Source organism: Muntiacus reevesi, chromosome 16, assembly GCF_963930625.1.
Source record: "Muntiacus reevesi chromosome 16, mMunRee1.1, whole genome shotgun sequence".
Lineage (NCBI taxonomy): Eukaryota > Metazoa > Chordata > Mammalia > Artiodactyla > Cervidae > Muntiacus > Muntiacus reevesi.
The window spans coordinates 54,893,054-54,907,849 of record NC_089264.1 but is presented as its reverse complement, the minus strand read 5'-3'; the positions used below and the strand labels follow the sequence as shown (position 1 = coordinate 54,907,849).

Genomic DNA, 14,796 nt, shown 5'->3' with positions numbered 1-14,796 from the left:
ATTTATTGAATGTTTATTATAGCATGATGAGCTGCTATACTGGGCAGTTTGATTTTTAAAAATCTAATCTTCCCAGTAACTCACATGATGGGTCGTTTGAAACTGTTTTACCGTTTGTAGGGAAGAGGAGCTAAAGAAGAGAATGAGAGCAGTCTTCAAATGCTGAATGTGAAAAAAGGAAAACAGGTAGAATTCACAGGGAAATATTTTGGCTTAATATAAGGAAGAACTTTCCTAAAGAGTACAGTAGTGCTATTCACTAAAGAGAGAGGGGGCTGTGTTGAGTTACAGTGCTCTATTTTGAAAGTGTTTAAGCCCAGTCTGTGTTTGCCAGGAATGTGGAAAACACATTCAATACATGTGGAGTCCATGTATTGAATAAGAAAACTAGTTGACTAAAGGTAATGCATTCTAAAGAATGTGGTAGAGTAGCTGGCACGAACTTGAATGCCCAATAATATGATAGCTATTACAAATTTTTATTATATCATATATTAGATAAAAAGATACCATGGAGTCCCTGAAGCTAGTGACAGAATAAGCAGAGACATTAATAAGTAATGAAAGAAGTAGCAAAGAAAAATGGAGAGAGAAGCTGAAGCCAAACCTTTGTGTCTCAGAAAGCCAAAGGGACAGAGTTTCTAGGAGATGGTCTATTTGTTGTAAATATTAGATGTAGGTTAAAAAGAAAGACAAAAGTAATATAAAGATGAAAAACATACGATGAAAGAAATTAAAACTACCCATAATTCCCTATCTAGAGATAAAAGTTGCTAACATTTTATTCTTTTCAGATCTTTGAACATGAATTTAAAAGCATAAATGAGTAGATTTAGGTATATCACTAAGCATCTTGTTATGTCTCTTTTATCACTTAAACATAAGCATATCTTGATTCAGTAAATATGTATATGCATTGTAATTTTCTATTGGAGCATAGAATCCATTACAGGATTGAATTTATAATAGTAGATCTTCTGGTGATTTGTTTTCTCACTTTATAAACAGTGTTCACTTACCTCTGTCTTTGTTGCCACTTCATGGTTGAGGCTGTCTTTTTTGCCTCAACTGTATTTGTCCTTTATTTAGTTATTATCTTTGGCTGCCCTGGGTCTTTGTTGCTGCACGAGCTTTTTCTGGTTGCGGTGAACGGGCTCCTCTGTGATGCGTGGGCCGCTTCTTGTGGCGGCTTCTCTTGTGGCAGAGCACGGGCTCAGGAGTTGTAGCACGTAGACTTAGTTGCTCTTCAGCATGGGGAATCTTCCCCGGCCCGTGATCAGACCCATCTCCCTTGCATTGGCAGGTGGATTCTTAACCACTGAACACATGGACATCACCAGGTGGTCACTACCGAAATCGGATTGTTTATATTATACTACCCTATCTAAAAGAGAACCCCTCATCCACTCTTAATCTTTCATTCTGTTTTACTTTTCTTCATAGCACTTATAACTTGATGGCTTATGTGTGTTTATGTCTGTATCTATTTCCTCTTCTAGGCTCCAAGCTCTATAGGGGCAGAAATTTTGTCTTTTTAAAAAAAAAATTATTTATTTTTAACCAAAGGATAATTGCATGAAATTTTGTCTGTCTTATTCACTCCTGTATCATCAGTGCCTTGCACATAATGGACAGTCAGTAAATATTTGTTAATTATGTGAGTAAATATACATGTTTATGTACTCTGGGTAGTCGCTGGGGGATATGGTGTATTAGAGACCTAGCACTGGTAAATGTGAGGAGATAGGAAGAAAAAAAAGTCATTAGCATCCCATAGCATGTGTATATTTTTTAGAAAGTTGGTGGAAATGGTTGTTCTTGTAGTTAGAATTGATGTTTTATCAAACCACATTTGGTTATGTTTCGTTTAAGATGAAGATGATGACTTTGTGTGTAAGAAGACAGCCTCCAAATCAAAAGAAAATGGAGGATCTACAAATAGTTATCTTGGAGCATCAAACATGAAAAAGAATGAGGAAAACACTAAGACCAAGAATAAGCCTTTGTCACCAATAAAACTTACCCCCACATCAGTGCTGGATTATTTTGGAACCGGAAGCATCCAAAGATCAGACAAGAAGATGGTGGCAAGCAGAAGAAAAGAGGTGAGTGTTCTCCATGCAGGCAAGAATGTTCAGGATTTGTACCCATTCGCTGTTTTTAATAAGAGGTGAAATGTGAATTTTATAAATAATTCAACATTTTATTGATGAAAATAATTTTCCTATGGGTAAAATGTGTGGCTGCTGTTTTGGAGCATGAAGAAATTGGCATATCACACATTGAAGCTTCTAATATTTGAAAGTGGGAAAAGATCATTTAAATCATGAGAATAAATTGTAATTCTTAGTGTTTAAATACTCAGAATGTAAACTAATTTTACCGTTAAACCTCAGCTAGACAAAATTGGACAATTGTTCCCAAGTGAGGGAATAGAGCCCACCCATTCTATACGTTTGACCTTTCAGGTTGATGGTTGGATTCATTTTTTTTCGGATACTTAGGAAACAGAAATACGGATAAATAAATGAAAGTAGTTCCCTGCGTGGAAACCTGGCACATGGGGTGGGGGGGTGGGGTGTGTGTGTGTGTGTGTGTGTGTCTGTGTGTGTGTGTGTGTGTGTGTGTCTGTGTGTGTGTGTGTGTGTGTGTGTCTGTGTGTGTGTGTGTGTGTCTGTGTGTCTGTGTGTGTGTCTGTGTGTGTGTGTGTGTGTGTGTGTGTGTGTGTCTTTGTGTGTGTGTGTGTGTGTGTGTCTGTGTGTGTGTGTATTTCATTATTGCCTCCATAAGACAGTGTAATTTCTCTCACTATTGGTTTGCCAGTGTTCTGGGCTATTTCTGCAGTCAAGACACTAGATAGGATTTTGGGGATATTTCTTTTGAATATTTCAATAGAATAAGTGAGAATCATCTGTCTGTAGGATATTTGCTCATTAGGAAATTGAATGTGATCATGGAGTAGCTGTGAACATAATTTTTTGGCTGATGCTGTGTTGAACTATATTTATCTCTCATTGGTGTATTGGGTTAGCCAAAAAGTTCATTTGGGTTTTTCCATACGGTTTTACAGAAAACCCAAACGAACTTGTTGATCAACCCGATATTTATTCATCTATGTTTAAGAAAAATCACCTAACTTTGAACTTAAGGTTTATGCTATTCTTGCTTGATTTTCTTTGAAATATAGCCTTCACAAAATGCAGATGATTCCAGATTAAATGATGAAGCCATCGCCAAGCAATTACAGCTTGATGAAGATGCAGAGGTATTGGCATTTTCATTAGATAATCATAATCATTGGAGTTGTTGCTTACTATTTAGTCTACTCAGGCGGACAGTTAGGGTCGTCTTATTTTGAATTGAGCCTCATTCTAAGAGTTATGTGTAAAATAAGTTAAAATCTAAAATTATATGAAAACCTAAATTTATATGAAAGATAAATGATGAGAGCAGAGGATAACTGTTTAAAGATTTATTATTAGATTTCTTTGAATGGAAGCTCCTTTAGTATAAGTTAAATAATTTAACTTGGTCATATTTCTTTTCCTTTCACTATGGACAATCTCATCTACTCCTGTGGCCTTAGGTAGGTAGTATGCATATTGTTAGTGACCCCTAGGTCTACTTTCATTCAGAGTACTGTTTGTAACAAACCTGTAATATTCATTTAATAAGTGTTTACTGAGCACTTACAGTGGCACGCTTCTAGGTGTTAAGGCTACTGCAGTTAAAAAAAATAATGTCAGGTCATTAAAAATGCTGTGAGGACAAGAAAAGGGATAGATACTTTGGGATAATCAATGGGGTTATTTAACTCAGACGTTAGGAAACCCCTCTTAGGAAGTGACACTGGGGCATAAAATTAAGTGGTAAGCTTCCCTCCACTTGGAGGAAGATTTCCCCTAAACAGAGAGAAAAGCAGGTGCAAGCCTCCTGAGGTAGAGATGTTTGAGCTTGATGACTTTGAAAGAAATAGCAGCAAATCTTGTTAAGTCATGACTGGTCTTTGGTACCTACCAGAAGGACTTGGGATGGAAAGGAGTCTGGATTTTAGTCTCTGTGAGATGAGAAGCCATTGGAGTGCTGAATAGAGAAATGACATGACTTGATGGATCTTAAAAGAAAATTATTCTGGCTGTCATGAAGGTAATAAAGCATGGTGGGGCAGAATCAGATCAGTTTGGAGGCTGTTGAGGGGGAGGGCGAGAAACGGTGTCGGCTTGTACCAGGGTGGTGGTAATGGAGGAGGTGGTGAGAAGTGGCCATAATCTGTGTGTGCTTTTTGAAGATATAACCTTCAAGTTGTTGCTGATAGATTGAATGTAAGGTCTGAGGGAAAGAGAAGATTCAAAGATAGCTCCATGTTTTTAACTTGAGCAGCCAGGTGAATGGTGTTATCGTTTATTAAGACTGGAACACTGGCACAGGGAAGTCAAGAATCTGTTTTGCTCAGAAATGCCCAATAGGCTTCCAGAAGGAGATGCAGAGTGGGCAGTTGGTAGAGGATCTGGAGCTCGGGAGAGTTCTAAGCTCAAGATACTTACTTGGGATCAGTAGCATTTGAATGGTATTAAAACCAGTGTAACTAGATGAGATCATGGAGAGAATGTAAACAGGAAAGACGTGTCAGAATTGAGCTCTGGGGCCCTGTTAACAATGAGAGGTCAGGAAGACGAGGCGGATCGAGCGGAGATTTACCAAAGTGTCTAGGGAAGTGGAGCAATCAGGACGGCTTGGTATTTTATGGAGGCCAAGTGAAGAAGGTTATTTCAAGGACAAGTGTTCATCTCTGTCAGAGGCTCCAGACCTTGGTGCCTGTTGTTTGAACCCTCTTCCTGTTGATTAGCTTAAATGTCGCTTTCTCATATTCCCTAGACTATGTTAGAATTTCTGTGTACTTTGCTGAAGCCCCTGTAGCTACTGTTAGCATTTAAGTGTCTTCTTAAATTGCTATTTAAATGTCTTCCTGTATGTCCACTTTAAACTCTACCTACCAGGGGTGTCTATGTCACAGCTGTCGTGCGTTAGCACCTATTTTAGCGCTTGGCAAGGAAGAGGCTCTTGATAGCAGTTGTGAGAGAACAGCATTCCAGCCTCCTGCAGTGTATGTGAGTGTCCACGTTTTATTGATTTGGCAGTTTATAGTTTGTGTTTTCAAAATCTTTTTCCATCTTTCGGTTTATACTGAGTTTTATAAACTACGTACAGGTGTCCGTGTGACTCAGGGGAGCACGCCTGGCCTCGTTAAAACCGTGGAGTGAGTTTTAGGGCCCGGACTTCTAATCTGTCCCGAGTGCTGAAAGCTTACCCGTCCGTTCCAAGCCATCCTCTGCTTTCCTGTTTCCGTCACCTTCTCTCAGAGTCTTGTTTGGGCAATTCATTAGTCTGTGAAGGACTTCCAGGGTGTTAATCACTGTCTGACGCTGTCCTTCTTAACTGTCCCTCTAAGAGCTCCTATTTTCCTCCACTCCCCTTCACTTTCACCTTTTTGTTTATTCATTTAGTGAATGTGTGCCCAGATCTAACTTGCAAGTCAATACGTTGAACACTATGATAAACATTGTATTAAAATATAAGACTTTTGACCACATAATACCATAATTACCAGTAATGGACTTCTTTTTTTTTTTATTTATCTTTATTAGTTGCAGGCTAATTACTTTACAATACTGTAGTGGTTTTTGCCATACATTGACATGAATCAGCCATGGATTTACATGTGTTCCCCATCCCGATCCCCCCTCCCGCCTCCCTCCCCATCCCATCCCTCTGGGTCTTCCCAGTGCACCAGCCCTGAGCACTTGTCTCATGCATCCAACCTAATGGAAGTATTTAAATTTCTTCTAAAACAACTAGAATCTTGTTTACTAGAAGTATACTGCTACATAGTGTGAAATTTTAGAAAAACGATGTAAAGTTCAACCGAAATCCTTGCAGGACCACTGGAAGTTTAGAGTTTGGAGGAACTTTATATGATGAAGATTTTTTTTTTTTTTTTTTTAGAAATTAGATGTGTAGTTCAGTTATGGTAAAGAAATGCTAGGCAACAGAGAGCATACTGATGTGCGTCTGTCTGGCTTGCTTATAGTTCTGTGTAGCTTGAGTTAATTCATTTTACAAATAAGAGGAGGCTTGGTTACTGAGTTCTTACAGGCTTATACCAGTTTGCAAATCTTTTCTTTTGGTTTGGTTTTGAGGTCCTTTCCTTTGTTTGAATAACGTTTTGTATTAGGCCATTTTATCAGGGAGCATAAATTTATAATGAGAAATATAGTTTGTTTCCACACATTCTCTTCTGGAAGAGTTCCATTTAGCTGAAAGTAAAAATGTAATATTTGGAAATAACAGCGAGGTAACTAGAATGTCTGTATGTTATATTAGCATGTTAGGAAAACTTCTGGTATAATGACTTAAATTTTCAGAAGTTAAAACAGATAAGTTACTACTGTGCTGTATACCTTAAACTAGTATAAAATTAAGTCTGCTATACTGCAGTTAAAAAAAAAAAGAACAGATACACTTGAGTTAGTAATTGAAGATAAAAGTTTGATGATATTAGTGGTAGTTGCTATAGTATGTATCTTAGTGTCATGTGCAAAGAAACTATATGATTTTCTTGATTTATTCAGTTTTTTGTGCCCCCACGCAGACTATTGCTTTTTGTGTTAGGATAATGATTCTTTTCTGAACCCTTCTTAGAGTTTAGAATAAATAGAAATGAGAGATGTGTAAGTATTGCATTGGGACCATTAACAAAAAGCTAAAGACTTGGATCTTTACGCTCAGATCCATTTATCTTGCCTGCAAAACTGGCGGTATATGTTCTGTAGTCTAATTTGACTTAGCGAAACAAACCTGTGATCCTTAACTTCTAAGTGAAAAAATGTCGGTTACTTTCTAGAAAATGTTTTTCCAGCTTCTTTTAAGTATCATGAACTGAACATTTTAAAGCTTTTTATTTATAAAAAGAAAAAAAAAGCAACTTACTGTGTTGACACTTTTTGCAGCTGGAGAGACAACTGCACGAAGATGAGGAGTTTGCTAGAACGTTGGCCATGTTGGATGAAGAACCCAAGACCAAAAAGGTAGTGTGTTACCAGGCTGTTGGCACTCTGAATGTACAGTACAGATCAGCGTTTCCTTTCAGACCTTTGTATTCTAGGCTCTGGGGATACAACCATGAACAACTCTTCTAGAGAGATGCTTAAAATTATTTCTGTTAATGAAAATGTTTTTGGGGAAGCTCATTGAGAAACTTATTCTTCCTAAAGGAAGGTTGATAGGACCAAAGCTAATCAGAACCCTTCTTCACAAAAAAACAAATTGTAACTTTGACTTACTGTCTGTCCCAAAGAGGGTCTTATGTTCTTGTTCAGAGAATAACACTGATAAATAAAGATTCCCAATGGAATCTAAAGTTTATTAACTATAATATTAATTACTGTCTTTTTAAAAGCATAATTTGCTGTTTGTAGCTAGCTAACTTTAAGATATGTATTAGAACAGCCTCAAATAGTGAGTATTTTTGGGTATCTCTGAAAGCATCAAGATTTTTTTCTTTAAGCACTTGATCTCCAGAAAACTAGCCTTTATTTCTATTGAATCATACTCTGTTAATATTGTCCGTATCAATCTGACCATTTTAAGAGATTTTACGGCAGGCAGATGTAAAGTTGTATAGGGAATGGTGGAGACTTTGTCATTAGAAAAGCCTTATTATTTCATCTAAAGACATTCAAATTGAAAATACTGCATCATACACCCCAATTGTGACCTTTCTGTAAAATGGAGTTTTGAAGAGCAGTGGAGAGAATGGACATTTTTTTCTCTTTTGAGAAAGTACTCTGTTTTTCTTTTGAGCTTTGGATTGTTGTTAGTCTTTTGGGTTAGATTTTAGTTTTTAACTGCATGATGCTAACAGTTTGAGAATTGAGATGAAAGCAGCAGGAACAAGGCTTTCATTTTCAGAGTCACAAGTGGGGAACAACTGGGATAGTTTTTTTTAGGTGTATTTTTATACTCTTTCATCTGTTTCCTCATCTGTAAAATTGGAAGTAATTAAACATGTTTCATCTTCCCCAGAAATTTTGTGTAAGAATGAATGAAAATTTATTGCATTGTTTTGCTACTTTGGAAGATGACCCTTAATCTTTGGTTGATTTTAACAACATACTTTGTGGTAAAAGTTTTCCTGTTGTCGCATTTGACACTTTTTACATTTTCTTAGGCTGAAAAGGACGCAGAAGAAAAAGAGACGTTTTCATCTGTACAAGTGAATTTATGTAAAGCAGAGAAACCTAAATATCCTCATAAAGGTAAAACTAGCAGAACAAAGTAAGCTGGAACATTTATCTTTATGGAAGAAACTTCATGTAACCTTCTGTTTAAACATTTTGTTCAATAATTGCCTGGTATTCTTTTTTTTTTAATTAATTTATTTTAATTGGAGGATGATTACTTTACAACATTGTGATGGTTTGCTATACATCAGTGTAAATCGGCCATAGGTGTGCATGCGTCTCCTCCATCCTGAACCTCCCCACCCCATCCCTCCAGATTGTCACAGGGCACCTGTGTGCGGGGTGCCTGTCACATGGTGACGGGTTGGGTGCCCGGCTTCATGTATCAAGCTTGCACGGGTTGTCTGTGTTACACACGGTAATGCATGTTTCAGTGCTGTTCTCTCAAATCATCCCATCTTCGCCTCCTCCCACTGAGTCCGAAAGTCTCTTCTCTGCGTCTGTGTCTCCTTTGCTGCCTTGTACATGGGATCATTGGTACCATCTTCTAGATTGAGTACAGTTAACATACAGTATTTGTCTTTCTCTTTCTGACTTCCTTCACTCTGTGTAATAATTGCCTGGTGTTCTTAGGTTGACATTATTTCATAGGAGTACCGGAGCATGTTCTACTTAGATGCTTGGCGAACGGTGTGGATGTTAGCTGGTACAGAATTCCTATCTGCTCTGTAATTGTTGTTTGGCTTCGTGTTAATTTCCAAGTGTAGTGCAAGTGTGTGGACTTCAATACATGAAGACAAAAGACTAGAGGTTTCAAGCTCATGTAGTTGAATCGTCATCGTCCAGGTCATCTGAAGCCCTTCTGCTAGTTGTCTGTAGGTTTTAGTTTTTTTTAAGTGGTCCTGATATCTAACCATGTGCTGGTGTGGTTAGATGCTAATGGATGGGCTTAATCTTATAAGTATTAATATATCTGTTCATATAATTTTAGTCTTGAAATCACAGGATTCTTTCAGACTTTATTACAAACAGAACTTTTATGTGACAGGATATTCTAATTAGTAACTTTTCTCTGTGAATTTTGGATCATTGAAGTTTATCTGTGGAATAAAATCCATGTTCTCATGTAGTTTACCATCTCATTTCAATTAATGAATAATTTATAGTTAAAAGGGCAGATCTCTTATTTTGAAATGGTTACACAAAGAAGTAATATACAAATATTTAATTTTAAAAATAAACATTTTGTATAAACAAGAACTAAAATTTTAATGTGAATGTTATGAAGTCACCATATTGACATTATGTCCTATTAAGATTATTCTGTTGAAAAATGAAAAAATAATCTTGATATTGGGTATCATTTTGCAAAAACAGCATTTATAATCCTTTCTTTCTTCCTCATAAAAACAGAGCAATTTTCAGATGAAAGAAAGACCTTCAGCCCTAAGAAGCAAACGAAGTGTGAAGGTTCAAGAGAATCCCAGCAACATTCCAGGTCATCAGCTCATAAAACAGGGGAAACCTCTCCAAAAGCCAGTTCTAAGCTGGCACTTTTGAAAAAAAAAGAAGAGAGTTATAATAAGGAAACACAGTCTATGGGCTCAAAAAGAAAAGAAAATGTTATTGAGTTAAAAGAGACAAGAACTCCTAAGAAAATCAAAAGTTCTCCAGCTAAAAAAGAGGTAGACATTTTCGAAAAGGGTATCATTGTGGGGGCTGTGTGTTGATCTGGTTTTTTTTCAAGTTTTGTCTCTAACTTTATAAGGGATTATAGTATCTTAAAGATACTGTCTTATTTAAAGATGCTGTTGCAGAATATAGGTTATTATTAACAATATAGCTAAATAAGCCAGTATGTATTGAGGGTTAATGTGTATCAGATACTGTAGGTGATATGTCATGTAATCTTCACCATAAGAGATATTTACTTTTATTATTCAACTTTTGAAGATGATAAAACAGACTGAAAGGGTTTAAGTAGCTTTCCCAAGATCATCTGGTGAGTACGTGGCAGAGTCATTTCAAACTCAGGTCCTCTAAGACCAGAAAAAAGTAATATAATACTGTGGCTCTGGACATGGGCTCTGGAGTCAGTTCTGGATCCTAGTCCTGCCGCTGGGCAAGTATGTGACCTCGGCCTGGTTACTTCTCCCTCTGCTTTGGTTTCTCTATTTGTAAAATTGGGATAATAATAGTATACAATGAGATAATGTGTATAGCCGCTTGAAACAGTACCTGGTACATAATACATGCTACATAACTTTTGGCTATTATTATTAAAATAACTTGTTTGATTTGTCCTGAATGTATGCCTTTTTGCTCCTGTTTCACAGTGTTGAGACGCTGAAATCATTTTCAGAGGGATAAACAGTGAAGTAATGCAGAATGATTTTTAGAAGTTGTTTTTATTTTCATATATATTTGAGAATTGTTTCTTAGTTTCTTAGAATTGTTTTCTTAGAGTTTCTTAGAGTTTCTTGGGATCATAAGAGAAGCCACTGTTCCTTCAAGCCTCTCTGGCACTTGGAGTTAAAAGCAGAGTATTATCTATTTTAAGTGCTCATCACCATTATTTTTTAGTGAAAAACTGATATGCTGATGATTGTTAGATGCTTTTGTTTTTGGTCAGTACTAATAAATACGCTTAAGGGAACAATTAACTTTTTGGTCTCAGGTTTTTCTTCACAAAGTACTTAGCTGGAGAATGAATATTTTTCTTCAGACACACTAAACATGTTCGGTTTACAGATGCTTGTCTATTTTTATTAAAGCAGAATAATTTTTTAAATGATACTGTTGCTATTCACCTTATTTTTCAAAGTTGGACTAGAAATGACTCAGCGAACTTAAGTAGTTTGGGGAACATGAAAGTCTGTTTTATAAATTCAGTCTACCTCAGTCAAATAATTTTGACTTCACAGATGAATGTGCTTCAGATTTCTTTTATAATTCGTTTATAATTCAGTTATTTTTTCCACAGAATTATTGTTATAAATGATTTTCCCATTTTGGCATGCATTGTACTTCCTGTAACACTAGTTAAAAATATGATTTCCTAGGGCATGTGGTCTGGGCAGGTATATTTCAACAAGCTTCTCAGATATGGTTGCACACCATCATTTGAGAACCACTGTTAAAAAGTGGGATTAGAGTCTAGGGTTAGCCTGTAGCCTATGGTACAATTAACTCAAAACCAAAGCAAGTTACTCTCCTTTATTGATTAAATAATTTATTTGTATAAAAGTGGTATTTTTTCTACTCTCAGAGGGGTTTGAGGTGGCTTACAAGTTAAAAATAATGTAAAATTAGGAAGTGGAAAAAATGACAGAGATCATTCTTGTAGTGGTTCTTAATTACCTAGGATGTTCTTTCCCCAAATATACACATGTTAGTTATACCTCCTGTCTCTGGATCAGAAACTTGGAGTGCATCCAGGGATTAAAGTTTAAAAGATCTCCCCAGCATTTTCCGAGACACACCTGTGGTCAGAACCCTTGAGAGAAACAGGAGAGATTAGACCCAGAAGGGAGAGTGGTAGCGTATAGAATGTGTCTGCTTTTTGGAGAATAGCTTGCCCCTCGTTTGAGCAGGTGTGTATACAAAGCCATTAATTCTCAGACTGTAGTGCTTATTTCCCCAGGAACACAGGGGATACGTTACTTTAAGGGTATTCAGAGCCATTGGATAAAAATAGTATATTTTCTTCTGTGATTGTTTACTTGGGAAAAAATTAATTTTTCCACTGAAATACACATGATATACTATGGAATAGAATTTAAAATTCATACGAATTTTTGAAATAAAATACATCTTTTTGTTTTGTGGCTTGGGGCTAGCAAGTTGGCTTGCACGCTCAGTCTACCGTGAGGTTTGTGCCTTTAGAGAGAGTTGAGGGGTTTAAGAAGGGCTGACGGCAGGGCCGTTTGTAAGCCTGGCGTGTGTAGATGGGGGCGTACCTGTGTGGCTGAAAATGTTAGTGTCAGGATCAAGCACCGAAGTGACTTAATGTTTATTGATAGGTATTTTTAATTATTTTTTTGATATATATTTTTAATTTTGTATGACTTTATTCAGTTTTCTTTCCGTCTCCCTAAAGTCTATAAGTCCTGACGATGCTGAAAAGAGACGCAGTAATTACCAAGCTTACCGAAGCTACTTAAATCGAGAAGGTCCCAAAGCTCTGGGCTCCAAAGAAATACCAAAGGTAAGAATACTGAGAGGATGTTTCAAGGCCGCTGGCCTGTGGGTCCATGTATGTATTCATTATGTCTACAGTAGCAGAAAATTAATGATTAAAGATGAACAGGGCTTCCCTGGCGGCTCAGTGGTAAAGAGTCTGCCTGCCAATGCAGGAGACGTGGGTTCGAGCCCCGGTCCAGGAAGATCCCACATGCCGTGCGCTGCAGCTACCGAGCCTGTGCTCCAGAGCCTGAAGCGGCAGCTGCTGGGCCCGCGTGCCCTAGAGCCGGTGCTCAGCAACAGAAGTCACTGCCGTGAGAAGCCCTCACGCTGCAAGCAGAGAGGAGCCCCGCTCGCCACAGCAGGAAAAAGCCCACACAGCAACAGACCCAGCACAGCCGAAAGTAAATAAACAAACAAAACAGAATAGGAAAACATTAGTCATCGTCCTTACAAATTAGGGAGTAGGATACGGCAGTCACAAGACTGATGCTTTTTGCCTTCATGGTACTTCATTATTATAATTGTGATACGTGCCCTTAAGGGAAAAATCAGAGATTCTTTTAGGGAATCTGGTCCTTAAGTGGAGTTGTCGGTGGGGGAACAGTATGACCAGATTTGCATTTCAGGCTGAGCACTCTTGGCTGCTAAATATAGAGTGCAGTGGAGGGAGGGGGAATAAATACAGGCAGATCAATGAGGAGAGATGGTGAGAAATGATGAGATTTGTCTAGGGTGGTAGCAGTGACCAGGCTGAGAAGTGAAGTAGCTTCAATGAAAAAGGAAAATCTGTAGGACATGGTGATGATTGGGAGTGGGAACCGAGAATGAGCATCGGGTGGTTTCCTCGTTATTGGCGTGAGCATCTGTGGGTGGATACTGATGCGGCTAGAGGCAGAGCAGATTTGGGGAGATGATAATAAGTTCATTGTGACCGTGCTGTGCTTTAGATGTATGCAAGGTAGCCACATGGAAATATTCAGTGGACAGGTAGCTTTGCAAGACTGGAGCTCAGAACAGAAGTCACAGTGGGATGCAAAAGATTGGGCATTATTGGCATGTAGAAAATGTTGGAAGGACTTGATGTCACATGGCAAACAAGGACAGAGTGAGGACAGACCTTGGACCTCGTCCTCATGAAGTGGAGGAGGGTGAAACCCAAAAACAGGCTGAGAAGCAGCGGCCACAGATGGAGGAGAAATCTGGTAAAGGTGGTATCGCAGTAGCAGAGGGAGGAGGGGGTTTAAAGAGTCATTAAGGAGACTGAGAATTGTCCACTGCGTTTAGTAATGTGGATGATCCTCAGTGATCTTAGCAGAAGTTTTGATAGAATGGAGGAGGCAGAACCTGGTGGAAGTGGGTTGAAGAGTGAGTGGGAGGAGACGAAATGGAGGCAGCATACGTAGATGATGCTGGTTGTGACGGGAGAGGAGAGAGGGGACTTCTAGCTACAAATGGGAGGTGGCCTCGGGGGGAGATGGGAGTGTCTTTACGGTTTGTGGTTGGACAGTCGCTCAGTCACATCTGATTCTCTTGCGACCCCGTGGACTATAGGCTACCAGGCTTCTCTGTCCGGGGCATTGCCCAGGCAAGAACACTGGGGCCAGTTGCTGTTTCCTACTCCAGGGGATCTACCCAGATCAGGGATTGAGCTGTCATCTCTGTAATTGGCAGGCAGATTCTTTACCACTGAGTCAGATGCTTATAGCATGTTTTTTTTTTGATGATGGAATTGATCTACCAGAAAGTGAGAGATTGAAGATAGCCCAGAAAGAGAAGGATAATCAAAGGTAGTATGAGGTTTCTGAGAATGTAGAAGGGCAGGGGATTCAGATCACAGATGGAGGTGTAGTTCCCATAATAAAGAGGGGCAGAGGATGAGCCAGAAGGGGCTAGTGGGCTGTGTAGGAGGCTGGAGGAAGATGCCAGGCTTGCCTCCTGTATGAAAGATAAAAAAGCTTCTGCTTGAGACGGCTTGAGCCAAAGTGGTGTTCTTAGAGGGTGGACAGGTTTCAGTGAAAGCAGGGCTGTGGAGGGAATGTTGGAGAAGAGGTTGAGAATATTGGGTGGTTTGCTGGTCCTGCACTGAGAGTTTGGGAATGAAAGAGCGTGGTAGGGAGATCCACAAGGTCATTTCAATCCTAGAGTCATGGGGACCTTGAGATGTTTTTAGTCAAATCTTTTCTCTCCAAACAGACTTACTACACTCCCCCTACCCTCCCAAGAACAGTTCTTCACCTAGATGGTGAAGGATTGAGCTTGTATTGGGGCAAGCTTTGAATTTTGCTTAACTGCTGCTCTGCAAGCATGTTTTAAGTCTATGTTGATCTCAATTCTCTTTTCAAAAGTAATAAGTAACTTGGAATGTTTTATA

At 38.5% G+C, this 14,796-nt stretch overlaps 1 protein-coding gene across 1 annotated transcript in view; it reads left to right on the top strand.

Annotated features, from left to right (window-relative positions):
- RFC1 (replication factor C subunit 1) overlaps window positions 1-14,796 on the top strand; it is a 69,206-nt gene that overhangs the window by 35,374 nt on the left and 19,036 nt on the right. The window contains exons 5-10 of the mRNA XM_065907060.1: window positions 1,873-2,105; window positions 3,188-3,265; window positions 7,008-7,085; window positions 8,228-8,315; window positions 9,654-9,925; window positions 12,340-12,447. Coding sequence (XP_065763132.1) covers window positions 1,873-2,105; window positions 3,188-3,265; window positions 7,008-7,085; window positions 8,228-8,315; window positions 9,654-9,925; window positions 12,340-12,447 — 857 coding nt within the window. The remainder of the gene's footprint in view (window positions 1-1,872; window positions 2,106-3,187; window positions 3,266-7,007; window positions 7,086-8,227; window positions 8,316-9,653; window positions 9,926-12,339; window positions 12,448-14,796) is intronic.